Source organism: Sus scrofa, chromosome 18, assembly GCF_054392235.1.
Source record: "Sus scrofa isolate SSC_HxYL_T2T_F1_AM1 chromosome 18, Sscrofa_HxYL_maternal_Yorkshire_Landrace_v2.0, whole genome shotgun sequence".
Lineage (NCBI taxonomy): Eukaryota > Metazoa > Chordata > Mammalia > Artiodactyla > Suidae > Sus > Sus scrofa.
Genome location: NC_139400.1, coordinates 29,295,163 through 29,320,695, shown reverse-complemented (window position 1 = coordinate 29,320,695; position 25,533 = coordinate 29,295,163). Strand labels below are relative to the sequence as shown.

General features: G+C 48.4%; 1 protein-coding gene across 3 annotated transcripts in view; it reads left to right on the top strand.

Moving 5' to 3' along the window:
- The window catches only part of SND1 (staphylococcal nuclease and tudor domain containing 1), a 392,192-nt gene that overhangs the window by 208,345 nt on the left and 158,314 nt on the right, over positions 1-25,533 (top strand). For all 3 annotated transcript variants that reach the window (XR_014833971.1, XM_021078633.2, XM_085005550.1), the window contains 2 exons: positions 2,408-2,518; positions 17,536-17,608. Coding sequence is in view for 2 of the 3 variants with exons in the window: in XM_021078633.2 (XP_020934292.1) it covers positions 2,408-2,518; positions 17,536-17,608 (184 nt within the window). In the remaining variant the exon portion in view is untranslated. The remainder of the gene's footprint in view (positions 1-2,407; positions 2,519-17,535; positions 17,609-25,533) is intronic.

Below are 25,533 nucleotides of genomic sequence, written 5' to 3'. Positions count from 1 at the left end.
ACAGCTGCTGGTTTGGGGCTCTTGGCATTCTCCATGCTGCCAAACCCAGCTTGGTGATAATGACAGCATTTGCCAGCACACTTCTGTGGTGACTCAGGAGACAGGGTGGCCAGCAAAGCAGCCTCTTTGTGGGAGTGGATTTTGAGAAGTGCTAATTCCGTGGCAGTTTGGAGATATTAATATCGTGCTGGCAGTAGACAAACAGGCAGCAGAGGGGCACATAATGAGAAGAAAATCAGCCACAGCAGCTTTTCCTTTCTCTACCCGCACACACAGTTTTTCTTTGCTTTGCTTTTTTAAAGTACATCCTTGGGTTTCAATGAAGCGAACCCTTAAGTGGCTTAAACGTGCATAACACAGACTGGCTAATAACCCAGCTCACTGCATCTCCACAGTCTGAGACTGTAAGGACACTAGCGTGTTAAGAGTTAACCGCATTCCCCACGACGCTAGATCTGGCATATGGTACAGTACCTATTGCTTAGCATCCCTCCGCCCTAAAGGGCAGCTAACCAGATGGTCTGAGTGGGGCCTTTGTTGTAATTATGACACACAAAGAAAGACAGAACCGCTGCTGTCCCCCAGTGCTATCATGCCTCTTGTTTTGCAGTACTTGCTACAGGTAACTTTTGAAAACTTGTGTTTGCAGTTTCATTTTGTCCCATCAGAGCTCCCTTCCTAGTTTGGGGAGGAACCATGCAGATATACTTCATCAGTTATCTGAGAGCCACTTCCAGTGTACTCTTCTGAGTAGATGGAAGTCACTTACAGCGGCCCCTTGTTCTCATTCTAGTGAAGAAAAGATTCAGCGCCTTCGAGAATTTTTTTTTAATTTTTAAATTTTTTATTTATTATTATTTTGTCTTTTTGTCTTTTTTAGTGCTGCACCCGCGGCATATGGAGGTTCCCAGGCTAGGGGTCTAATCAGAGCTGTAGCTGCTGGCCTATACCAGAGCCACAGCAATGCGGGATCCAAGCCACGTCTGCAACCTACACCACAGCTCATGGCAATGCCAGATCCTTAACCCACTGAGTGAGGCCAGGGATCGAACCTGCAACCTCATGGTTCCTAGTCAGATTCGTTAACCACTGAGCAATGACGGGAACTCTGAGAATGTTTTTTAAGCAGGATTCTAATCTGAATATTCTGTGGTCCTAAAAGGACTGTGTATTGCTCAAAGCTAGTCATGTCAGATTGGTCAGATTGTATGCTTTATTCCCCTAGCTCGTGCCTTTTCTTTTCTTTTTTTTTTTTTTAGGGCTGCACCTGCAGCGTATGGAGGTACCCAGGCTAGGGGTCGAATTTGAGCTGTAGCTGCTGGCCTATGCCACAGCAACGCCCGATCTGAGCCACATCTGTCACCACAGCTCATGGCAACACCAGGTCCTTCACCCACTGAGGGAGGCCAGGGACTGAACCTGCGTCCTTGTGGATACTAGTCAGATTTGTTTCCACTGAGCCAAGAGGGAACTCCATCATGCCGTTTTTTTTTTTTGTCTTTTGTTGTTGTTGTTGCTATTTCTTGGGCCGCTCCTGCGGCATATGGAGGTTCCCAGGCTAGGGGTTGAATCGGAGCTGTAGCCACCGGCCTACGCCAGAGCCACAGCAACTCGGGATCCGAGCCGCGTCTGCAACCTACACCACAGCTCACGGCAACGCCGGATCGTTAACCCACTGAGCAAGGCCAGGGACCGAACCCGCAACCTCATGGTTCCTAGTCGGATTCGTTAACCACTGCGCCACGACGGGAACTCCCTTTCATGCCGTTTCTTATAAAGAACTTTCATTCCACCCCGACACACCCAGTTTCTTCACACGCCACCACCGCCCCCCCCCCCACCCCAAACTCCTTCCTAGCCCTCCCTCCGCCAAACCCACTTTGGGTGGGAGAGCCAACATCAGGAGTGCTGATGAGAAGAGATAGACTTTGTTATGCGAAACCAGCATTCTAGCATTGCCAAACTGGAACACGCTATTTTCTAGTTCCAGTATGGGCTAGAAAGGAGATTTTAAGAAATTTAGGTCATGCTTTTATGTGCTTTGTTTTTTATCTGTGTGCTGGATATTTTAGAGCAGACTTTTCTTGAGGGTAGTGGCTTGTTTATAACATTCTGTAAATAGCCCTGCCTAATGTGGGCTTTTTACAGATATTTTCTGCCAGGTTTTATGTAGGGATTGATATAGCATCTGACTGGACTAACCAGAAAAATGCTGAGCTAGGGGACTTGATTATTCCACCTTTTTATTTGGGTTCCCAGCTTAGCAGCTCATGGGTCTTGAAATGCTCGGCTTCTCCCGCCCTCTGCCAGGATGCGTTAGGACCTCCAGGTGCTAACTGTTATTATTTCTGTTGACGGAGCCCCATATGCCCCTCGAGTGCTCACTGACCTGTCTTTTCTGTTGCAGCAACATTGCCGAGGCCCTTGTCAGCAAAGGTCTCGCCACGGTGATCAGATACCGGCAGGACGACGACCAGCGGTCCTCTCACTATGACGAGCTGCTTGCCGCCGAGGCCAGGTGAGAACAGTCGTTGGCACAGTGGGCGCCTTGTGTGCCAGGGCGCCACCTTTTTCTCTCTCTCCCCTTGTCCTGCCTACCCCTGAGCAGAAGGCGATGGAGAACGGTGTGCTCAGGCAGCCGTATTCCATCCGGCCTTTCCCCCTCAGAAGAAAAGGGACTCATGTCAGACTCGCTGGCTCCCCTCCCCGTAAGCACGCTTGGGCCTCCGTTGTTGACAGTCTGCAGAATTGAGGCATTTATTAGGTAGGATCTTTCTGTGTAGGTGCCATAAAATGAAGGACAGACGAGAAAGTGCTCTGGGATATTTTTATCAGCACCATCCTTTCTTTCCCTGGCACAAAGAGTGAAGCCCTGCTTGCCATGCAGGACGTCTGCCTCGGGTTCTCCCTCCGAGGCCTCTGCTCCCTCGCCCTCCCATTTGTCACCTTTGGACCTTCTATCATGTACAAAGGAAATGAAAATATTTATTAGGAAATGAGTTTGGGCCCCACACTTCTGACAGCTGGCAGGAGAGCCTTTTCCAGAAGCCCTGTGACATTTTCCTTGTGTCCTTCGTCCCTGTGGCTGGTTGCCCCAAGGACATGCGTACCGCTCAGCAATATTTCTTCCCGGTGACATTCCTCAGCGCTCTTTCTCATGGGGACTTTTGTCGCTGGGCAGTGCTGGTAGTGACTCCCAACTCGGTGACGATGGCCGGCCTGACTCGGACAGCTCAGCAGGCTGCTTGGATCCAGGCAGAATCTATTCCCTCTTCAAAGCGATTGCAGGCCCTTGCCTCACACAGGTGTTTTTCTTTGACCTAGGACTTCGTGTGTTCTAGAAGCTTGGTGATGGCCAGCGTTATGCTCTGCAGTTAGAGGAGGAAGGAGTTTGAGCACATGTCATCTGTGCTTCCTTTGTGACTGTCATTGCAATCACTCCCCCTGCGCTTGGCCCAGAACCTTGCCCTGCTGGATACCTCTAGCGCCGTGTCACATCCTGATGGACAGAGTGTCTGTAGTGTGTCACACACAATGCAGTGTGTCAGGTTGTCCGTGGCTTTTTGGATGCTTTCTTGTGGGCTTTTCCCAGTAGGACCTGCCTAGGACTAATTCTTGGGCACTCAGTTCGGTGTCTTTGTTTCCGGCTCGTTCATGTCTAGTGTAAAAGAATATGATTTCTGGGTCTCGGTTGGCATTGCTCTTGATCCTTTTCCCCTCCCTTATTGTCTCTGCCTGCCTGTAGTATCACGAAGCCAACTGGACTGAAAGAACCCATAGTGGGAAACGTGGCTTCACTCTGTCACAGCGTTTGATGATCTCACTGTGCTAGGAAGTGGACAGTGATTAGACGGTGCCTTTGGTGGGATTCTGGGGGCAGGGCGGGGCTGGACGTGCTGAGTCTGACCTGGTGGTACCTTGACGGAGAGGTTATGCGTCCCCAGAGTAGCAGAAGCACTTAGCAGTGCAGTGGGATCTCAAGTCCCATTTTCTGCTCTGGGTTCATTCTACCACGAGTGCATGTTTAACGCTGACAGGCAGGTAAGCATGAAAATAATTTGCCTGGCTGCTCGCGGAAAGTGAGGCCACAACAACCTCTCTTATTATGCTGTCGGAAGTAGCTGTGTTGTGCTGTAATGTTTAATGACTATGCAGGGATGGTGAAATTTTTTAGGTTTTAAGAAGAAAACAGCCCTTTTATTAGTTTGCTACTCATTTGAAGCTGAAGGAATGTAACAAGAGGTTTGCCTGTTAAACCTCTGAGCTGCCTGGAGATAATTGCGTTGAGCCATTGCTTTCAGATGGATGGTGGAAAATCTGGCTTCGGGGTCGTTGTGCTGATGCAGGTTGAGTAAATGGAGGGAAATGAAGCGCTTCCCATGCTGCTGAGGCATGGCCATGGGGCAGTCCCTGCTCAGAAAGCATTAGGAGAGCTGGCCAGGCGGGTCTTCCTTGGGAGCCGTCTTGTCGGCAAGCCCCAGGAAGCAGGCCCGGGCCATCTTCTAGATGCACACCCCCAGTGAAGTGAGTTAAGATCGAAGAAAGACCAGAACCTCTGCCAGGTAGACTTGGTGTGGCTGTCGAAGAGCCTCTTCAGTGCAGAAGGTACGCTTTGTCTGGGAAAACGAGTAAGTGGAGCTCGCTTTAAGCCCACCTCCTGTCTGCCTTTGATTTCATGCGCTCTGGCCCCGTGAATACCCCACCGTGTGACATACTCCCCACGCTGCCTTAGCGCCCTTACGTGCTGGCGTCATGCTACAGCGTCTCAGAGCTCTGTGTACAAGCTGCTTCTGCCCCTTAGCCTGCCTGCCCAGTGAATATTATCTGAGTTTAGGCTTGTTTTCCCTTAGATAGATGAGCTATATTTTTTTCCAGTTGAACTCAGCCTTGTAATTTTATGCCCCTGTCGATGCAGTCCTGTCACCTCCCAGCTTAGTGTCCTCTGCAGATCTCATTAGTGAGCTGTGCACTCCTTTCCGTGGCCCAGAATAGACCCCCTAAACAAGAATGGCTTTGCGGATGACCCCAAGCTTCTCATCACTGTGGCTGTCGCTTAACTGTCTTTTGTTTATCATCCCTCAGCCACTTTTTAATCTTCCGCAATTGTATCCTGAGCCCAGCCAATTTGAATTAATTTCCCAAGTAAAATTTCTTGAGGTACTGTGTCTAATGCTTTAGCAAGGGCCAAATTAATAACATCTGCCGTGTTCCTGGCAAGTCATTCCTCATGGAAGTCTTTTGGTAAATAATAAATAGGTGAAGGTAACAGGGCAAGGCCAGCATTCTCTCGAGTCCCTCCCTACCAGGACATTGATTCCAAGAGATTTCTTTGTCCCTGACCCGTGAGTACCTGCTTTTCTCTCTGCTTCTCACTAGTGATCTCGGCAGTGGTACACTGTGCTCTTCCATCGACTTTGCTTTCCGCAGCGCTGCTTGGCCATTAATCCTTTTAGAGAAACGTCGTGAGCTTTAGGGGAAGGGCTGCCTGCTAACTCGGCTGACTTTTCGGGTCAGTGCAGCTGCCTGCACGCCAGGGTTGATGAGCTTTCTCAGGGCTCTGCAGCCACCATGTCCTCTGCAGGAGCGGGGGTACGATCTGCCAGCCTTTCTCCCATCAACTGATGGGCGCTCAGGGAGTGACCTGTTAGGTGCTCACTGGGAGCGCAGGTGAGACAGCAGAGGCAGAGAATACCAATTGGCAGTTGCCTATGCTTTTAGGCCTATGCCCCTTCCCACCAGAAATGAGCTCCTACCCCGGCGGCACCTTCCTTCAGATGCCTGTCGGCTTTGGGGAGACCCTCAATATGCCTGGAACGCGCGGCACATGTAGTGGAAGCCACATCTTTTTTGTTTAAGGAAGAAGTGAATCCCCGATTCCCATCGGGCGGCCTTCCTTTCTTGTTCACTTGTCTGTCATCAGCCACCTCCTTCCTCCTTACCTCGTGTCCTGGCAAGATAAGGGTTTGGCGCTTGTGTATTTGGGCCCAGCTTCTCTCATGGGCTCCATTGAAAAGCCCTTGATTGTGTCCCAGGGTTCTGAGAGCTCCAGTGTGTGTCCTCCACATTTTCAGTAAAAAGAATTGGCCTGAACCTGGTTCCCCCTTCTAGGGGCATCACGTGGGTTCCTTTGGCCGCGTGTCACCTCGTTTGTTTTCTGCACCAGTCTAACTTCTCACCCCCCTGCTGACTTCCCAACATTTCCCATTCTCATTTGACCTCAGTATTTCTCAGTCATGGGCCCCCTGCTTTGTCTTGATGAGTATTCTAAGCTTAAGGGGAGGCTTTTGACTCCTGCAGAGAATCTTACATCCTTCTGGGGTATTTCCAGGATACCGAATCATTATAGGAACCCTTCTTATTAATCTAAGGTGTTACAAAATCTCTCAAACTCTATTTATGGTATAACACATCCTGTTCTATTTTAAATAAACCAGAATATCAATTCCCCTGGCATTCTACAGGCCTTCCTGGTGGGCTTTTGTTGTGCTGCTTGTGGTCACTAAAGGTGAATCTTGGGGAGTTCCCTGGTGGCTCAGCAGGTTAAAGATCCAGCGTTGTCACTGCTGTGGCATGGGTTTCATCCCTGGCTCGGGATCTTCCGCATGCTAGGGGCATGCGCCCCCCCCCCCCCCAAAGTAGTATTTTAAGGTTTCCTAAAAACTGTTAGTCTGTGGTTCGTTGCAGGGAAACACAGAAGTTGTTAGTTCACAACTTGGGCTTTATTCCTTTAAGGCATCTTTTAGTTCTAAGATTTTGTGATTTCAAGATAGGATGTATATATTCCAAAAAGAAATAGATACCCCAGCTTGACAGTGGGAAAGCAGTTGTATTGAACAGTCTAGCGTCTGAGCAGATTTAAAAGAATTTAGATTCATTCTGGACACGTGCAATGAGGTTAGGGTTACCTCGGGGCAGAGGGGGCGGGCAGGTCCTCCCTTAGCTTTTCCTGTGTGTTGCCCGCACAGGGCAGATTAAGAAAACCAGTGGTTGTGTCCTCCGTCTTTGAGAGGCAAGCATAAGCCCGCCAAGTCTCAGCTCTGCCTGGGTTCCCAGGCCTGCAGGGACTCCTGTTTCTGACTGAGTGAGCCTTGCAACTTCCCCTCCTTTAAAAGCAAAAACAGCTAGTACTCTTGCCTGCCGACTCTGGCATGCCCAATCTCCAAACCCCGTAAACACTGGTCCTTATCGCTTGTTTTTCCCCAGCGTGGTTGACTGTGCCCTCCCTATTGTAGAATTCCCTCTGCTTGAACCCTAGGAAATCCGTGTTGGCGTGTCCTTCACAGGCTTTCACCAGAAGGCTATGAACTTGTTGGTAACTCTTCCTTAGGCCAGTTATCTATAGTCATTATTAAGAGGGAAACTTAATCTCTCTTGATGATGGGCCCTCTGTGGGCTTACCACCTCCCTTGCGTTGGTAACAGGGAATTTTAAATATGTTTTGCATTTCTATCAAAGTGCTTTCAGTACCCCTCGGAGAGAAGTATGATTGATCTCCAGCTCCTGATTCAGCCAGAGCAGCTCCACAGAATTGTAAACCATAGGTGTTTAAAAACAAACAACGATGACAACAAACCCATGTACTTAAAACAACACGAAAATTTATGATAGGATCTTTCTTGTCTGCATCTTCAACTTAAGAGGCATTTACAATACTGCTTGTGAATGAAATGTGAAGACTTAGTCCCCAGTGCCTTTTTGCTTTCTGTTACTTTAACTGGAAGAGATCAGCACTCCTAGCTTGACACAGTTGTGATTGGTGAAGGGGCCTTGGTGAGAAGCAAGTTTCATCTTCCTACCAGTCCGGTGAGAAAGCTGGTGTTGAGGTTGAGTCTGTGTTTTGAAAATCTGAAACTAACTATCCTATCACAGTGTATAGACTGCCTGAGCTAACCAGTTCTCCTAGAAAACAAATCATTCCTCTAATGGGAACAGTTGTTCAAGGCTGGTTTCTCCTGCACAGGAAGGCTTTGGCATTCACTTCTTTTTATTCCCATTTTCTCGCATGTGCCTTGGGTGCCAGGCGTTGGGGAGAATGGTGGTGAAGGAATCAGATCATAGACTCGAGATTTAGCAAGCGTGCAATCTCAGAGGGCCACACGTTGAATAACTTGAATAGGACCTCTGGGTGTTGCCGTTTGGCCTACGCTCTTTTCTTACTTGTTTTCTTAGCCCCTCCTCTCTTCTCCCTCTGCATCGTTAGCAGGGCCTGCCTTCCGTCTTTTTCATACCATCTCTCATTTCTGTTAAATCTTCCCATGAGAGCATCTCCCTGAAATTCATCTCTTCCGTCCAGCCTCTGTTCTTCTCAGTAGTTTAATGGTACAGCTTTAAATAAACCAAGATCTCTCACTTTCGATCTAATGACTTGAACCAGTGAAAAATTCTCTTTGCATAAAACTAGATCCTACTGAGTACTGTTAAAATCAGAGCTTTGATTTGAACTTTCTCTCTTTCCTTCATCGTCTAATTGTAGATTCCTGTAACACCAGAGTACAATTGGATTTTTTGTGGCCCAAACATGAGAGAATGAAGCCAGGGCTGGGTGAATGATCGTCCGCCCTCTCCACCCAGCCGCGTTCCATCACGCCAGCGCCAGTCGGAGGCCAGCCCGAGAAAGGAGGCTCTTCTTTGCCTTCAGTATCCTGAGGGCTTCCTTCCTTCCTTGACCCTGGACGTGCGGGAGATTTAAGGCTTGCCCTTAGGTGCCAGAGCCAGGAGGTTGCTAATGGGATTCAGCACGTGTCAGTGTTGGGGGTGGGGTAGATCAGCTATTCCGAGTGGATGTGATAACAGGAAAATGCATTAAAAGAGCGGGTGTGGGGAATGATTTGACGACACAGCTGAATGTGAGGAAATTTAGCTTTTCCCTTTCTTCAGAAGAGATGATGCACTCAACATCCAAATAGCAGTAATCAATCTGCATTTCAGGCAGCACAAATGGCCACTTCTGGAGAGCTGTATAATATCTCCACTTCCAGATTGTTTTCTCTCTCACCATATTAAGAGATCTGTTCACTTCTTCATCCCATCTTTCCTCCCGACGACCCCACCCCTTCCATCTGATAGAGCTCAAGCTGTGAGACTCGTCTCGATGACTGGGGTGAGGGCTCTGGGGTAAATTGAACCCATTAGCTTTCCTGCCTATGTTGGATTCAAGGAATGGTGGGTGATCATGGTCCAATGATGGACTTTTTAGTAAGAGAGCCTCCCGGCCCAGTCTTTTCCGTAAGTATTAATCCGTGCTGGTTGTATTCCTTCAGAGGAAGTTGCTCTAGACTTCACTTTCCTAGGCAACTTGGTTTGTGTGCCCCCCACCCCCGTCCAGCACCTTGTCCCTTCTCTGCCATCTCGCTGTTCCCCTGGCTCAGAGGCTCTTACTCCTCTCTCTGCCACCCCTGAGTATTTGAGGTTGCAGAATATGTTTCAGAATACATCTGAAGACTCTCGTACTGGGATTAGAATCTTAACCCAAAGTAGATTGTACCAGTAAAGTGATAACACCCGACTTTTTGGAACATCTCCTGCCGTGCCTCCCTAGACTACTGGTTTCCCACGTTAGGTCTCCAGGCCAACAGTATCACTGTCCCTTGGGAACTTGTTAGAAATGTGAATTCTCAGGCCTCCCACGGCTCCCCTACCCCAGACCTCTAAGTCAGAAACCGTGGTTGAGTTCCAGCAACCTGTTTTCACCTGTCCTTCAGGTAATTCTGATGCACACTAAAATTTGAGAACCACTGCCCAAAGCAACTCTTGACCACTGTTTGGTTTGTAAGAAAAATCAAAACCTGTGTCCTTTTTATAGCACGTTAAAAATTTAATAATGGAAATTATAATCATGAGTGTGGGTGATAGAGAAAAAGGCTGGAACAGACAGGCTTTGGCTCTTGGGATTTCTCTTCTAGGGATGGCTTCTCTGCCAGCCGTGCTTGTCCGCACCACGCCCAGGGAGTCTCTCCCTTCTCCCTTGGACTCCTGTGTCTTTCCCCTGTGTTCCTGGCCTGTTAACTGAATTCCTTCTAAGTAGCCTCCACCAGCTCTTGGCTAATTTAACGTGAAATCATCTTGAGGGCTGCTGCGCTTGCTTGATGTGCCTCATCTGCGATGGCAGGTGGCTGAGTGGGTCGGAGAGCTGTCTCTGTCAGGGGTATCCCTTCCCGCCTTTTGCTCTAATCCTCAGAAATCTCTCAGGAGGACCATAGTTTGAATAATTAATCCCTGATACATCAGTGCATAGAATTTGAAGGCTACCTGTGAATGGGGAAATCTCCTTCACGTGAGGCCTTCTTTTCATTTGTAGGACTCGTTGCATCTAAATTCCTTGTAAACTCCCCTGTGCATATGTCATTGCCCTAAGCGGCCCCTGCCTCCCCTCCAACAGCTTTGGGCCCAGCAGTCTAGAAGGTTACTTCCCATGCCTCTCGCTTCTGCATCGGGTTCAGAAAGCCAAATTTCTAGTGAATGGCAATGAAGTTTTCCAGCAGGTCTCCGTAAATGTACTCATATTGGAAAAACCATTTTCCAAACCTAAGTCCATTGCATCTTTTGAATGAGTAAAAGATCAAATCCAAGCCAGAGCTGTGGGCAAATACAATTAGAAGCGTGGAGGTAGAAGTGGGTATCTGGGCTGCATGGGAAGGAGCCCCTAAACTGAAGGGTCAGTTCACAAGTAGAGTCCACGAGGCAAGTCACTTCTGTCTGGGTTGCTTTGAGAAAGGAAGGTGGAAAACAATAGCGCTTCCCTGACCTGTGACCCAGCTGTTCCACTTCTATGAATTTATTCTAAGGAATAATTAGCGAGGGTACCTGACAGTTTAAGAGTTATACCTTTGGCATTATTTATAGTGCTTGGAAGTACTATACTGGATTCACATAAATATCTAGCAATAGGCAATTGATTAAAGTGTGGAATGTGCATCCATAGTATAGATTTATGTAAGCTATTAAAAATGATGTAATAAAACTAATAACATAAGGAGGTATTTAGTTATTGTTTCTGAAGGGAGGAAAAAGATTGCCAAACGTTTCCCACAATTTCAAGTGTAAGTGGGCGGGGTGTGTGTACACACACTTGGAAATTATGGTAACGATGCTTTTATTTCAGAATAGAATTACGGATCATTCTTTCTCCCAGTTTTCCTCTGGCCCTGTATTGTCTCTGTGATCATGAGATTAAAAATATCATATGCCTCCTAGAAGGAGAACACAGGGGCTGTGCTTTACACGTGAAGAAGGCATAATAAACACTTGGACAAGCCTGGGTGTATGTACATGTATAACTGAATCACTTTGTTGTACAGCAGAAATTATTACAACCTTGTGAATCAACTACACTAATAAAGCTTTTTTTTAAAAAAATTATAAAACCAATGTCCTTGAGGCCATTGTGAGTTGTCCTTGCCTCTGATCTCGCTTCTCTGAGGCCGTGTCCTCTCAAGAAGTCTTTAGACGGGTACTGGCCATTTCCACCCGACTCTAGGAGCCTGGCGGTCCTGATGGGGGGCAGCGTGGTCGGCTCGTGTTTCCCGTCAGTTGGAGCGTTCCTCCTCCGATCTGAGCACTGCAGACCTTTTGCACACCTGGCACGACAGCAGTGTGTCTTCATCTCTCCTTACGGTAGTTGTAGAGGAGGTAGCGGGCCACCTAGATCATAATCCCTCCTGACTCGCCAGGCCGCCCCCCTCCCTTTGACCGTGGGACTTTCCTCCTTCCCAGTCTGGGCATGCTCCACCTTTTCTGTCTTAGCAGTGGTTCTGATGCTGTTGAAAATGTAGCCACGTGATCTTAGCGTCCCTGCCCACCACTGGGCCCCTGTGCCTGCTCTGTATCTTCTCTTCCATCCAGCTGCCGAGGAAGCAGGAGAAAGGCCAGGGGAAGTGTTCTTGCCTCTGCGTTGCCCTGCTTTCTGTGTGTGGTTCATGCCGAAACCCTGCATTCATCAACGTGATCTGAAACACAGTGTGAGGTCCCTTAGAGGTTTAGCAAGTTACTCACCCTTTGTTCTGCTTTTTATCCTTTTCTGCCAGAATTCTTTTCCTTTCTCCTTCGTCATTTATCCTGTGTTACCTAGTGGGCGTTTCTGACAGTCCTGCCGACTGGTTCTGTTCTGTTGTTTATGGTGGTTGGAGCTTTGCTCCCCCGGGTTGCCATCTCCTAGGTCTGGGAGACTTGATGAGGGGAACTTGAGGTTTTTGTTCTTGATGCCCCTTTGCCGATGCTCAGAGGCCAGACCTTTTAAGCTCTTCACCTCGCACCGCTCCAAGTAGCGAAACCAAAGTGCCTGAGACCTGCGATGTAGCTCACGAACTTGTACCTGCAGGAGAGCCACTTGGCCTCGCTCTTCTGTGCCCCACACTCACGTTGGCTTTATCCACGTCTCCACAGTGAAATATCTTCAGTAGTCTGCGTTGGCCCCCCCGGGGCACTTGTTGAGCTTTCCTAGGCACACGTTAATGGAACTAGAGGACCCTGAGTTTAAAACTCTGTGAACATAGCTCTGTGTTAAATACCGTAGCAAATACGAAAGACAGAACCCTGTCTCTCAGAGGGCCTGTGGTCTCGCTGTAGAAAGGAAGATGCAATTTGAAAATACGGAATTACAGCTTAGAATTGCACGCCGAGTTGAATGGCATGCACGCGCATGTACACGGTCCCCTGTCTGACTCCACCACTTCAGAGTAGCTCGTAGTGTCTTTCAGGATTCACACGGCCCCCAGCCCAGGACCCCAGGTTACAGATTACTGTGTGACAACTGTTTTGTGATGGTGGTGAGGTTGTGGCTGCAGATAACGTATAATTCTTTGCTGTCCTTAGAGTGACTCTAAAAGACAATGCAATGAACAACTTAAACATAGGGGACAGGCAGAAAGCGGACCTAATTGGATTAGAGGGAGTAACGGGGAAATCATGGGAAGGCCTAAACTGGGGCCCATGAATGCCAAGCATTATAGTTTCCGCTGGGTGTCACAGGCTGGTGGTCCTCTTTCTGGGTATAAGTAGGGGAACAAAACAATGAGCTAGATTTTGCGAAGTCACATAGCAGTGGTGAGCACTCCCAAAGGGGAGCGAGTGGATTTAGTTAAAATATCCTGATGTTATCCTGGAATAAGCTGGTGAGGGCCTGGCCCAAGAGGTTCACAAAAGAGCCGAGTGAGCATAGTTAGAAAGGCAGAACGTTGCGGATGTCGGCAAGGAAGCAGAGACAGAGGTGAGGGACAGTTTGGTCCCTGGTTACCCAAGACAGCGTTGTTAAAAGGAGCTTATGGGTTCAGGGCCTCCCAAGCTTGCCTTGTCATTTCCCTGCTACTTCTCTGTCATATGCTTTCTTGTTGTTGTTGTTGTTGTTGCTGCTGCTGCTGCTGCTGCTGCTGTTGCTATTGTATGCTTTCCATCACTTTATTGTCTTTAGATCCCTTTTATGTATGAAAGTGGGTTTTTTCATGAAATTGTTGGAGTTCCTAGTCCATGGAAGAATTCACACACATGATTCTACTAACACTTCAGGTTAGCTAGTAGTTCCTCCCAGCATCCTCCGTGAAGCTCCCTCATGTCACCAGGTGATACATTCCTGACCTGACAGCTGTTTTAGGATTGGGATGAGATTGGACCTAACCATACATGGCTTTGAACTTCTTTTGTAAACTCACAAGTATTTCTTCAGAATAACAGCCTCTCATCGTTGAATTGAAATTAAGGTCATGGCTTCTTTGTGGGCACAAAATGAACTAACGGCACGTGGTGTCAGTGGCGCTACAGCATGTCCTCGGAGAGAGAGGTTTTTCCGCCTGTACGAGGGGCCTCCGAACCTCAGAGCAAAGTGTTTCTTTGTGTAGCTAGCGCCGGCTCCTAGAGTTCCCACTGTGGCACAATGGCATCAGCTGTGTCTCTGTAACACAAGACTCAGGTTCAGTCCCCAACCGGGCACAGTGGGTTGAAAGGATTCGGCATTGCTGCAGCAGCATTGCGCCTCGGATCTGATCGCTGGCCTGGAGACGTCATATGGTGCTGGTGGCCCAAAAAAAAGGTAGTGCCAGGTCTTGATCCTCTTGGGCTGAGGTAGGTGGGGGTCACCCACCTTGAACACCACCCCATCTGTCTTTGCAGAATCGATAGTCTTATCTTCCAGCAGGAAGGCAGCAGCATCTCAAAAGAGGAGAATGTCAAACTTGGTTGTTGAAAGAAGAGTTTCCGGTGATCTGAATGGGGTTCCTGTCCCACGCTATGGCTTCTAGAAGCTTCTAGAAGCAACCTAGAAAGCTGAGTTTTCATCCCTCTTCTTCACTGTTACCTCTTTGTACGTGCGTGGACGGTCCTCACTTTTCCTGGCTGCTGGTGGTTTCTGTCCATTATCGACACGGCTGGTCTTTGGCCATCTTTGTGCCGCAGCTGCTTGGGGAAGAAAGCCTCTGAGGGGAGCAGGCTGCGCCCTGCCCCACTGCTTCCTTCCTCCTAGCGGCGCAGACTCCAGCCTGCCTCTGTGAGAAAGCAGCTATTAAGCAGACACAGCAGGCAAAGTTTGGAAGTCAGGAGTTTCATCCCTTGCTAGTGAAAAGGGATGTTGAGCTGTGTTTGCAGCCTGCAGGAAGGGAGGGGCTCCACCGTTTACTCCGCAAGCAGGCAGGGGAGCAGGCAGCTGTGGAAGCAAACCTGCCTTTTATACTCTCCCAGGTCTCACAGAGCCCCCCCAAACCATCCTGAAGAAGCTGGGTTATGCAAGATCTAGGGGTGCCCCTCCCCAAAGTGATGACGAAGCAGCAGAACCAGAATCTGCCCGCTGTTATTTGCTGCGTATACAACCGAGTAGGCAGTCGCATCATATATGCGTGCTTACATCTTGGAACAAAGGCGTATGTTATATATTCCTTTTGGCAACAGCACTGTGATGAGCCTACCGTCTTTTGTTTGTGTCTTACATCTTTGAGATAAAAGCACAAATTTCTACACCAAGCAGTTCTTGCAGACACTCTGGAAGAGAAGCCCTTGCTGTGGCATTAGTCTTGTGTCAAGCTGAGGGAGGCTGTCTGGGATGGCTCACCCCGGGTCACTTCTACAGACAAGAACCTGAGCAGCCTCAGCACAGGGAGGGAACCTCAAGCTGGTATATTAGACCATTAACTCTTTTTTCGAAGATCCCTCACTCTTCGCCTCCCGGGTCTGGTGGACCAGTGAGGGCGTCCTTTGTACTTAGTGTCTACAGATTCTTTTTTTGTTTTGGCTACATCTTCAACATGTGGAAGTTCCTGGGCCAGGGACTGAACCTGCGTTACAGCAGTGACCCGAGCCGCTGCAGTGACAATGCTGGATCCTTAATGCACTGCACCGCAGCAGAACTCCAGTGTCAACAGAATCTAATGTAGCAATCATATATAAAGTATGAAAAGATGCAGTTTTTCCAAAATTAATGCCCAAGTGCCAGGTAGTATCTGATAATATTTTTTAGAAACAATGTAAGCAGAATTTTAAAAATGGTTTTCATTTTAAAGAATTCTGGTTCGTTTCCATTGTGACATGTACTCTCTTATCCATGTTTTCTGCTTTGGGGTATTGCTTTTGCCCTTTGCACAGAGTGTGTGACCTTGGTTAAGTCCTGAATTTTTGCTTATGGCACAAAGCTGCTTTAGGGTCACAGAGAGAAAGCAGAATTTGTAGTTTTATCACCTCACTGCCTTTGTCTCAAGAACTTCTGTTTCTGGCTTTTTGCTCAGGCCCCGTTCTTTTTTCCTCGTCGTATATAAGATGCCCCTCAGCCCCCAGGAAAGGCCAGGAGTTCAGCAGTGTTCTCACATGAACCGTCTGTTTATTGGGCAGGTCCATTTATTTTGGTTGTTCTGATTGTTAGAACAGCATAAAGCTGTGGGCGATTTGTGCTCCCACAGGACCTGCAGAAAGCCGAGCAGGCCTCGCCTTGAAGGAAGGTGACTTAGAGTCAGAGTGGCAGTGAACTTGCCTTGCCTCACAGAGGTTTGTTCCCAAGGCTGCTCCTTGGAGTTTATGGTGGCAAGATGGGGAGAGCCTGCTGGTGGTAGAGGAGGCTGTAGAAATGGGGTGCAGGCAGGATGGGGAGCTCCCGTTAGGGCGCAGATCTCAAGGGACTGGGTGCTAAGCCTGGAGCATCAGCCTTGGTCTGCAGTCGTGACCAGGCTCCCTGAATGATAAACCGCTGGGCTAAAGTGAAATGCAGAAACTCTGCAGTTTCTAAAACTGAAGCCCTTGATTCAAATTCAGGAGGAAATCATGGGATTCATGGAACTAGGAGATGTTTTTTTTCAGTTAGCAGTTCAGAGTGAGCGTACGATTTTTTTTTTTTTTTTTTTTTAAATTCTTTACCTTGACTTCTTACCCTGATCACAGACTGGAGAGGAGGTAGTAAGGGATGTGTTTTGGTTGTTGTTTCCCAACAGGCGTTTCAAATGAGATGCCACAGCCCCACCGGGTGGGAAAGGGGGCCGGTGGGGAGTGATAAGGGCCCAAGAAATGATGGCAGCGTGGTTGTCGGAAAGTTAGGGCCTGAGAGGAACGCCCCTCCTCCTGGTTCTTCGTGGAGCCTCAGTGGGAAGAAGGTCCCAGCGTGGTTGCTAGTGGGAGGGGCCCACATGCTGACCCCCGTCTGGGCTTTGTACTTTGTCCGCAAGGTGCAAACCCTAGACAGCCCCGTTCATGGGGAGGATGCACTCCTGAATCGCTTTCTCTCAACCCAGCAGAGTTCCCTGCAGGGGTCTGCAGGAAGGTCTGGTGGTGCCCCGACTTAGGGATGAACCCCTCAACTCTGGTTCCGTGGTCCTTCATTGTTCCAGGAGTGACCCAGTCTCTGAAGAGACCAGAGGTGGGAGCCTGGAGCAGACCAACCAGTGGTTGGATGTGTGTCAGAGTCCCCAGAGTCGCCGCTGCCCCCAGGGTCGCCACTCCCCTGAGACTGATTGAAATGAGGCTTGACGTCAGTTGCGTACCTCTGCTCATTTCTTCCCCCGCTATTAAAAAGACGCTTCTGTACAGTGTCCTTCATTCGGGGCAACTTCTCCGCTCACCTGGGAGGAGCTTATTTCCATTAGAATTGGAACGCCAGCTCCATGTTTTGCATTTAAAATGTTTCATGTGACTAAACGCAGAAAGAAACCTTATTACCTCCTTTCTCAGGAACATGCTCTTCCACCTGTTTCTTGTTTTGTGCCTGGAACAGTGCCTTTCATTTGGAAACTGGCTGAGGAGCCCTTTGACTCCCGCTAGTTGACACTAGCAGCCAAGTGCTAGTGACTGGGTTCTGGCCTCTTCCTTCCCCTCCACCACACGCCCTGGGGGAGGCTGGCTCCCAGCAGTGTGCCACAGACGCCTTTCCCGTCTCCTTACCCTTTCCCAGTGTGATTTGTCTTGTCTTTGGGGGTGTGGGCGGTTCATGCCCTCAGCACCTGCAAGTTGCTGGGTCAGGGCGGGATTGAACCCACCTCACAGCAGTGTCAATGCCGGCTCCTTAACCTCTGCACCACCTCAAGAGAACTCCATGATTGGTATTTTCATCAGACTTTTTTCCCCCCCTCTTTGCAGAGCTATTAAGAATGGCAAAGGATTGCATAGCAAGAAGGAAGTGCCTATCCACCGCGTCGCAGACATATCTGGGGTGAGTTGTGTGCCTGACTGGCTCAGAGGTGCCAAGGGCTTGGCCCCTCATGCACTGAGCGATCTCAGCTTGTGTGTTTTGTGTAGCTCATTTGTTTTCAGGCACTGGATGTGAGTTTTTCCACGGCTTCTGCTAATATGCCTGTGGAGATTCCGTTTTATATTCCGGGAATACAGAATTTAAGTGAGGGCATAAAACCTATTTGTCTACCTGAACTTTTACTGAGTTGCTTTTCCATTTTTCTTATTATCATGAGTTTAGAAGTTCTTTCAAGTCGTATTAAAGTAAAATTCCTACAACAGGAAAGTCTTAGTGGGGAAAGGTCAAATAGAGATGGGTTTTAGGACAAGTTTAAGAATTCATCCTTATCAATCAGAGGAATGTGTGAGCATCCTTTGAGCTAACAGATACTAGATGATATAGAAGAAGAGATGCTGCAGATACGTTTGCGCCTTCTAAAGGCTGTGTCCACAGGACTATTCAGGGATTAGGATGTTTTCCTTGCGTACTTAGGAACGCTTGTGGCTGAATTAGATACCTTCCTTAGTTGAGAGGGCTTATTGATTTATTCAGTAAGTGCCTACTGTGCCTGGAACTGCCCTAGGCACAGAGACGATAACACAGAACGGACCTGATCAAGTCCCTACATGCAAGCCGAGAGGGGGACAGTAGCAATGCCGGAGGGCGGCTTCTGCTATACAGGCAGGCCAAGGCAAGGGATCCCGTGGCCAGAGAAGGCCTGTGGGCTGTCACTTCCCCATCTGTTCCTGGGACACGCATCATCCGGTCCAGCTCCTGTAGTCACTGAGGGGTAAGGAGGGCTCCAGGGCTTGGGTAGGGATGAATGCACAGCCCAGGGGACAGGACAGAGGAAGGGCTAGTAAATATCACTTGGGGAGCTTGCCTTGGGCACCAAAGAGAGAATACTGCTGTAAACACGAGCTGCTGGAGCTCGGCTGAGCCCACAGCAGTGATGAATTCCATTGTATCTTGCTGTGTCCCAAGCCTGGCTCCCTGTGATGGTTTATACAGGAAAAGGTCTGGCAGGTCTCCTTTGCCTGGGTGTGGTGCTCCGCTCTACTTTTAAGTACTGGGATTCTGTGCAGCTTTTCGCTCTGGGTAGCCAGTTGCTGCAGATTACACCTTGAACAGTGTTGCCCATATCAGTGGGACTTCTGTCAGGACGTTGTGCCACTGTATAGTGAGCGAAGTACATTGCCGTGTGTTCTTCGTAGCTGAAGGTCCCAAGAAGCCCAGAAACCTGATGCTGATGGCCTTCGAGCCACAGGTGACTACCCTGTATCTACTAAGGCTCATCCTTGACAGGTGACTCTCCCAGTGAGCTGGTGTCAGGCCAGTTTTCTCTGATTTACCATGCTGAGTTCACATACCTCTTAATTTCCATGGGTATCTGCCGTTTCATTCTCAACGGTATTTTCTTGAATATCCTTCTTTGGTTCAAATCAAAATTGGCGATTTTTTTTGGTTGGTTCAACTGCAAGGGATGGGGAAGTAATAAAATACCTATTTTGGAAACCGTAGTATGCTCTGTTTTGGCCTGTGCAGTTCGGGTTCATGCTCGGACTCCCCATTGGCAGCAGGTGAAGTCTTTCGCAGGTTCTTGAGGTAGAGGCACACTTGCCTCAGGGCTGTCCTCCCGGCACCCCCAGTGCAGGGTCCTAATGATCCTTCATGGCGTCTTTGAATCTGATGCTGCCTCCTTGATACATTCGCCCACTTGCTTGCTTTTTGTTTTTCTCTTTGTTTTTGGTAGCAGCAGATCTTAGCAACTTGTCCTCATAATCCCCCACTCACCTGTAGCTCCGTCTCATACATGTCCTGGTTCTCTTTTCTGCCTGGATGTTGGAGAATTGGCTTGCTCTGACATTATTTTAAAATAAATGCAAGTCACATCTCCCCCCGTTACCACATAAATAAAAGAGGAAAACTGGATCACGTGGGAGAGCGAAAGTGAAGAAGTGATTCCTTTCCGTAGATGTCAGGATGACCTTGTCTGCCTTCTTCACACATGATTCAGCTTAGATTGTGGGGTTCGGGGTACCCTCTGTGATAGAAGAGTTTTGTCTCCTTCTTACCTTCGCTTCTGTCACAGTGTCAGGTTAAGTAGGTGTGTGTTGGGTGCCCTTGTGCTGTTTAAGTGCGACGTGTGGGTCTCCAGCCTGGAGCATGTTCTGTCCACGTCCCCGAGGGATGGCAGGCATGTGGGTCAGACAGGCAAATAGTTTACATCTAGATGAAGAGAGAAACCTCGGAATAAAGGCCGTCGAATACAAAGAAAGGGTTTCATTAAAGTTTCTCCGTCAAATGTTGACTCTTTGCCTGTGTCCCTCCCTCCCGTTGTGGGTCCCCCTCTTAGTCGCAGGTCATGGTAAATGGCAGTTTCTGTTGAGCTGACAGCATCTGCAGCACAGCACCTCGATGCGGACGAGGAGCTGGTATTTGTACAGGGCCTCTTGCCCCACCCTAGGGCGCGTTTTTGGAGGAGAAGACATACATACACAGCTCACATTTTTTTCTCAACACACTCAAGAAATAATGCTGCTGGAAGAGGTTATATCATGACTGTGAGACAGATAACCCCTCAACTTGTTCTCGTCTTACTGGCCTCCCACTTTTAGTTGAGTTTCTATCCCTGCTCCGTATCTCTTCGTGCATTTTGTACAAACGGTCTCACCGGATGAGGGTTAGAGTGCATGGAGATGCCTGCGTGGAGAGTTAGCGAGTGCCAGGCCCCTTGGCGCACTACCTGTCATGGGAAGTTGAGTAACCCACACGCAGGAGTGAGAGGCTGGCTGCCCGAGCTAGCAAGGTGCTGGCCTTTTCATGTCCGTTCGTCAGCTTTCCCGGGACTGGACTGGATTGGCTTCTAAACATGCTTTCCAACAACTGGGTGTTCTCCTGAGCTTCTTGCATCCCATCTCATATTGAGAGCTCGTTACAATTGTTTTGACTTTTAAAGAGTGTTGTCATGGCTCCCCAGTGTTTAGGTTGTGTTGGGCTTTTGATTTAATTGATGGCGATGATTTTTGACATGAATGTCAACTGAGTGTTGTGTTTTACATCAGGTACGCGGTGCCTGTGTGTAATGCCGACTGATGAGCCCATCTTTGGGCTGGGCTTGGATAAACTTGGCCCTTCTGCGTCTCTGTCTCTGTTTTACAGGGTATCCACTAAGGAAAAAATGCCATCCGAAGAAGGTATTGCTTGCCTTTATTTCTGTTTTTGAAAGTGGAAGGAGCGAGGTACTTGTCGTGGCTGTGTCCTTTCCGTAATCATCTGATTACTTTTCAGGCCAGGACGTTCCTGTGAACATGAAACCAACTAAGAACTTGATTGGGAGTTCCCGTCGTGGCGCAGTGGTTAACGAATCCGACTAGGAACCATGAGGTTGCGGGTTCGATCCCTGCCCTTGCTCAGTGGGTTAAGGATCCGGCGTTGCCGTGAGCTGTGGTGTAGGTTGCAGACGCGGCTCGGATCCTGCGTTGCTGTGGCTCTGGCATAGGCCGGTGGCTACAGCTCCAATTCGACCCCTAGCCTGGGAACCTCCATATGCTGAGGGAGCGGCCCAAGAAATAGCAAAAAAAAAAAAAACACTGCTTTGGAGTTCCCATCATGGCTCAGTGGTTAACGAATCCGACTAGGAACCAAGAGGTTGTGGGTTCGATCCCTGGCCTTGCTCAGTGGGTTAATGATCCAGCGTTGCCGTGAGCTGTGGTGTAGGTTGCAGACGCGGCTCGGATCCCACGTTGCTGTGGCTGTGGCGTAGGCCGGTGGCTGCAGCTCTGATTCAACCCCTAGCCTGGGAACCTCCATATGCCGCGAGAGCGACCCAAGAAATAGAAAAAAATAAAAATAAATAAAAGAACTTGATTGATTTGGTGCTGGATCTGATTTGATTCAGAGGGGGCTTCTGTGCTGACTGCTTGCCTTCATACAACCATGTTTTCATTGTCAGTGGGTCTTGTTTTTCCCTGATCCTGTTTCCACTCCCTCCTTCGCCAGTAAACAAAAAAGTCAGGATGTGCCTATCAGTGGAATATAAGGCTGTTGCTTATCTTGGGTTTATTACTCTTTTTGCTGTAGCCTGCTCTGCAATAAATGCAATCTCCTGCAGATATAACGTGTAAAACAGGTAATAAAATGTGGCTGGTGCATGGCTTACTGTTGTTCTGGTAAATCAGACAAATCAATTACAGTTCCTGGGTAAGAGAGGGCTCCCCACTCCTCAGGTTGCAGCCAGCGCACTGGTTTTTTCTGTCTCCCTCCACTGGTACTCGATGAGTCATACATGGTGTCGATTTAACTTTTCCTCTTTTTGCTGCTGCTGCTGTGTGTGTGTGTGTGTGTGTGTGTGCTTTCCTCTCGGGTGTGGGTGCAGGTTGGGGTTATGATGTGGGTTTGTTGATAACTGCACGAGAGGATAGAGCCCAGCCCAGCAACCTACCCCTGCAGCCTCATTTCTGAAAGTCCCAGAATGGGTCTGATTATGAGGATGGCGTTGCCCATCTCCCGGACATCTGCCTTGGCATGATATGGCATCATCCTGGAAACTTGGAAGCGCATTTGCAATTGTTTATTCTGTTCTTCCTTCCTTGCCTTCCTCTTGGGCTCACTAGAAGGTTTTCTTTGCTCATGTCACATGCTAGCTTTTTGGTAACCTCCTCTGTCCATGGCTGGGTTTTGTTGAAGATTCTTAGTATTACTAATACCAATGTGCTTAAACCGCGGCCTCGAGTGGTCCAAAGACTACCTCTGGGGGTCAGGGGTGGAGGGGGCCAGACTTGGAGGTCCCTTTTTCCATTAAATCATGAAATGAAGGCTCGCAAAGTTGACCGGTGTGTCTCGCTTGGCAGATGTGAAGGATGGGAGTGTTCCTTTCAAATAAACAAATAGGTGGAATTTGTAGCTCTCCTCCTGGCCCATTCCTGCAGTTCCTGGTTTTTCAGTGCCTTCTGGAACTTGGATGGCAGTGTCCTCTTTCCCTTGGGGTATCAGAAGCAGTCCTTTCTATGAGGCTTGAGGGCCGTTACGGAAGTTGTCTTTCCTTAGCTCTCAGTGGAGTTGGGCCTTAATGTAAGCATGTTACAGTAGTAGTTTTGGCTGAAGAGAAGTAAAAAGTGCCCGGTAAGTCTGAGAAAGGTATGAAGCAGTAGGGCAGTCAGCCAGGGGCTTTAGAGCTGAGGTCCGCGTCAAAGTGCAGTTTCCCTTGGCCGCCCTCTGGCCTGCTTGTGCACTTGGCCACCTCCTCCTTACCTGACCCTAGAGCTCCTTTCTGCCTCCGCTCTGTTCCGTCTAATCCCTGGTGATGTGATGGTACCAGCACTCTTCTCTTGTTTGTTTTCATTATAGTAGCTCTTCCCTTTTTTACTGTCCTTTAGAGCCTCTGAATAACCTCCTAACGTTCTTAGGTCCCTTTTGTGCTGACCACACAAGGTCAAGGCCTCTGGTTCTGCCTGGCAGTTGGGTTGCTTAGCGCCGGAGTTCCCCCCTTCACACTGTGGTATTTGCCCCTGAGGAAATCCCGTGGGAACCCTTACACTGGCTGCTGACCTTGGTGCTGGCAGCCTGCTGTCCTCCATGCATCTCACGGCCCACGCAGGGGCGCTGTGGTCCATGCCAGTGGTGGTTCTCAGGTGCTTTCCTTACACCTCTGCTGCATTTGGCAGCCCTCGTTTTTGTCGATCTAGGGGAAGGTGGTGTTCTCTCTGTTCCAGTCTTCCTCTACCCTCACCTGAAGGGTCTTCAAATCCAGTTGGTCTGCAAAGGGCAGCTCATTGATAGGCTTCTCAGCGTCCAGAAAAGTGCACTGCAGCCCTAGGGCTTGGGCAGCTGCCCTGGAAGTCTCTCCCTGGCTGCTGAGGCTCTTTGCTTTCGCCTTCCTTTCTCCTCCCCTCCCCTCCCTTCCCCTCCTGCCCTCCTCCATCTCTCCTCAAGCGCCCCTTTCCCCTCTCCCTCCCTCCAGAAAGAGTCAGAGTTGGTTAAAGAGACGTTCATTGTGCCAGGAGTTCGCTCCAGCCAGTTTCCCTTCCTCATGGCTGAGGGCACGGCTTTATTGCCTTTTGTCCATAGTTCTTTCAGCCATAGGAGTCCTGTGTGGCCAGTTCTTGTTTTGTAAGGCGCTCCTATTCTCACTCCCCAGAACTGCAGGGTATCTGCCTCCTTGTAAAGAAATCTGGAAGCATTTATGATTTCCATGGGAATAAGAGAGGAGTCTATCTTTCGTAGAATGAACATGTTTCTGAATGAAATTGCGAAGAAATACTGGAGTTTTTAAAAGATTATATTTCAGCCTTTACCACAGTTAAGTGGTAGTGTTTACTCCTTTTTACAAATCTAGTTTTCAACTGAGTTCTTCTCTTGTGAAAAAAAATTTTTTTTCTTTCACCATAGGATGCTAAATTCGGGACCTAGACTCTTGAGGCAGAATATTAACTCAGGTACTCAGTGTAGGAGCACGGGCTTCAGTGTATTCTTTGATATGGCCATTAATTAACATTTGTGGCTTAAGGGCTCCAGGGAGTAACATCCCCACAGGCCTTGTTTTATTATAAGAAATGTGTACTCCCCACAGACTTTGTCTACTGTAGAAAATGCAAATCTCTAGCCCACTCCTCAACTGATAAAAGAGGAATGAGAGGCATGGTAAAAGAAAAGGGCGAAGAAACTATGAGACATACGGGACATTTCCACCCCAAGACGCTATTGGACAAGGACTGATGCAGGTAATTGAACAAGGCCAATGGGAGAAAACAATATCTTTCTGGACCCCACGTTGGTACCCCCCCCATCTTTAAGAGATAAAAACCCATAGGACAATAGAGAAAGGGGGCTCTTCTCCCCCCTCCCAGCTGTCCTGGGAGCTATCCGCTTTCCTTTAATAAAGACTTGGCTTGCTTGCTGCCCATATGTTCGAGGAGTTCATTTTTCGACTGCCGTGACCAAGAAGCTGGATTCCGGTAATCAGCTTTCCGGCATCGCTCTCACCTTTCTTTATTTAGTTAGGGGTAGCAAGAGAAATTAATAGGTTTTGAAACTGGCAAGAAGATTATTGGGTATCCTGTCAATGGAATGCTGGGTGCTGTCTGGTAGACCCTATGGGGTTATCTGATGCTTTAGCGCCCTGCTTTTAACTGGGCTGTTTTGCACCCCTATGGAGAGAGAATTTAACTTGTGGAAGACCTGATGATGATGCAGATGATTCCTGTTTGTACAAACAGGATCCCGTATAAGTCGATGTAATTAATTTCCACTCTGTAGAAGAAATGATTTCAAATTTTGCATTTTCACTCTGTAGTTTAGCTCTACAGTATTGTGTCTTTAGCAAATTCCTTTCAGCATTCCTAGTTGGCCTATATATAGCCATCCTCCAGGTCCTGCTTTAAATCACTTGTAACATCTTTCTGGTTCCCTTGTTAATTAGTGGGTTAAAATAAAAATTTTGAGACATCTTCATTTTCTATTTGTATAGAAGTTATGATTTTACCTGTTTGAAAATTACCCATGAAGAGGGGAAGCAATTGCAGAAACAAGAGAGAAGTATAAAACTACTTCTAGAATTGTTTGATTACTTACTCTATACCTGAAGATATGAAGAGCCATTTGGTTCTAAGAGTTCTTGTAGAAAAATAAAGATCTAGAGTGAATATGTCTCTTTGATGTGCAGAGTGGCTGGTTCCATGCTTGTACCTTACTCGGTCTGCTGTTGTCTTCACCAGCAGGCTTTTGTGTTGGAAAATTCAGGAGTAGGTTGAGGTAGGGGGATTGGACATAGAGCACAGGGCCCTGTGTCTTGACATTGAGTGGCCGTGTTTCAGCTCTTAAGTTCAGCCGCTCTGAAGAGATGTTTGATCAGATGACTTGCCCAGAGGTAGAGCTCTATTAGAGACGGCAATTTTTGAAAATCT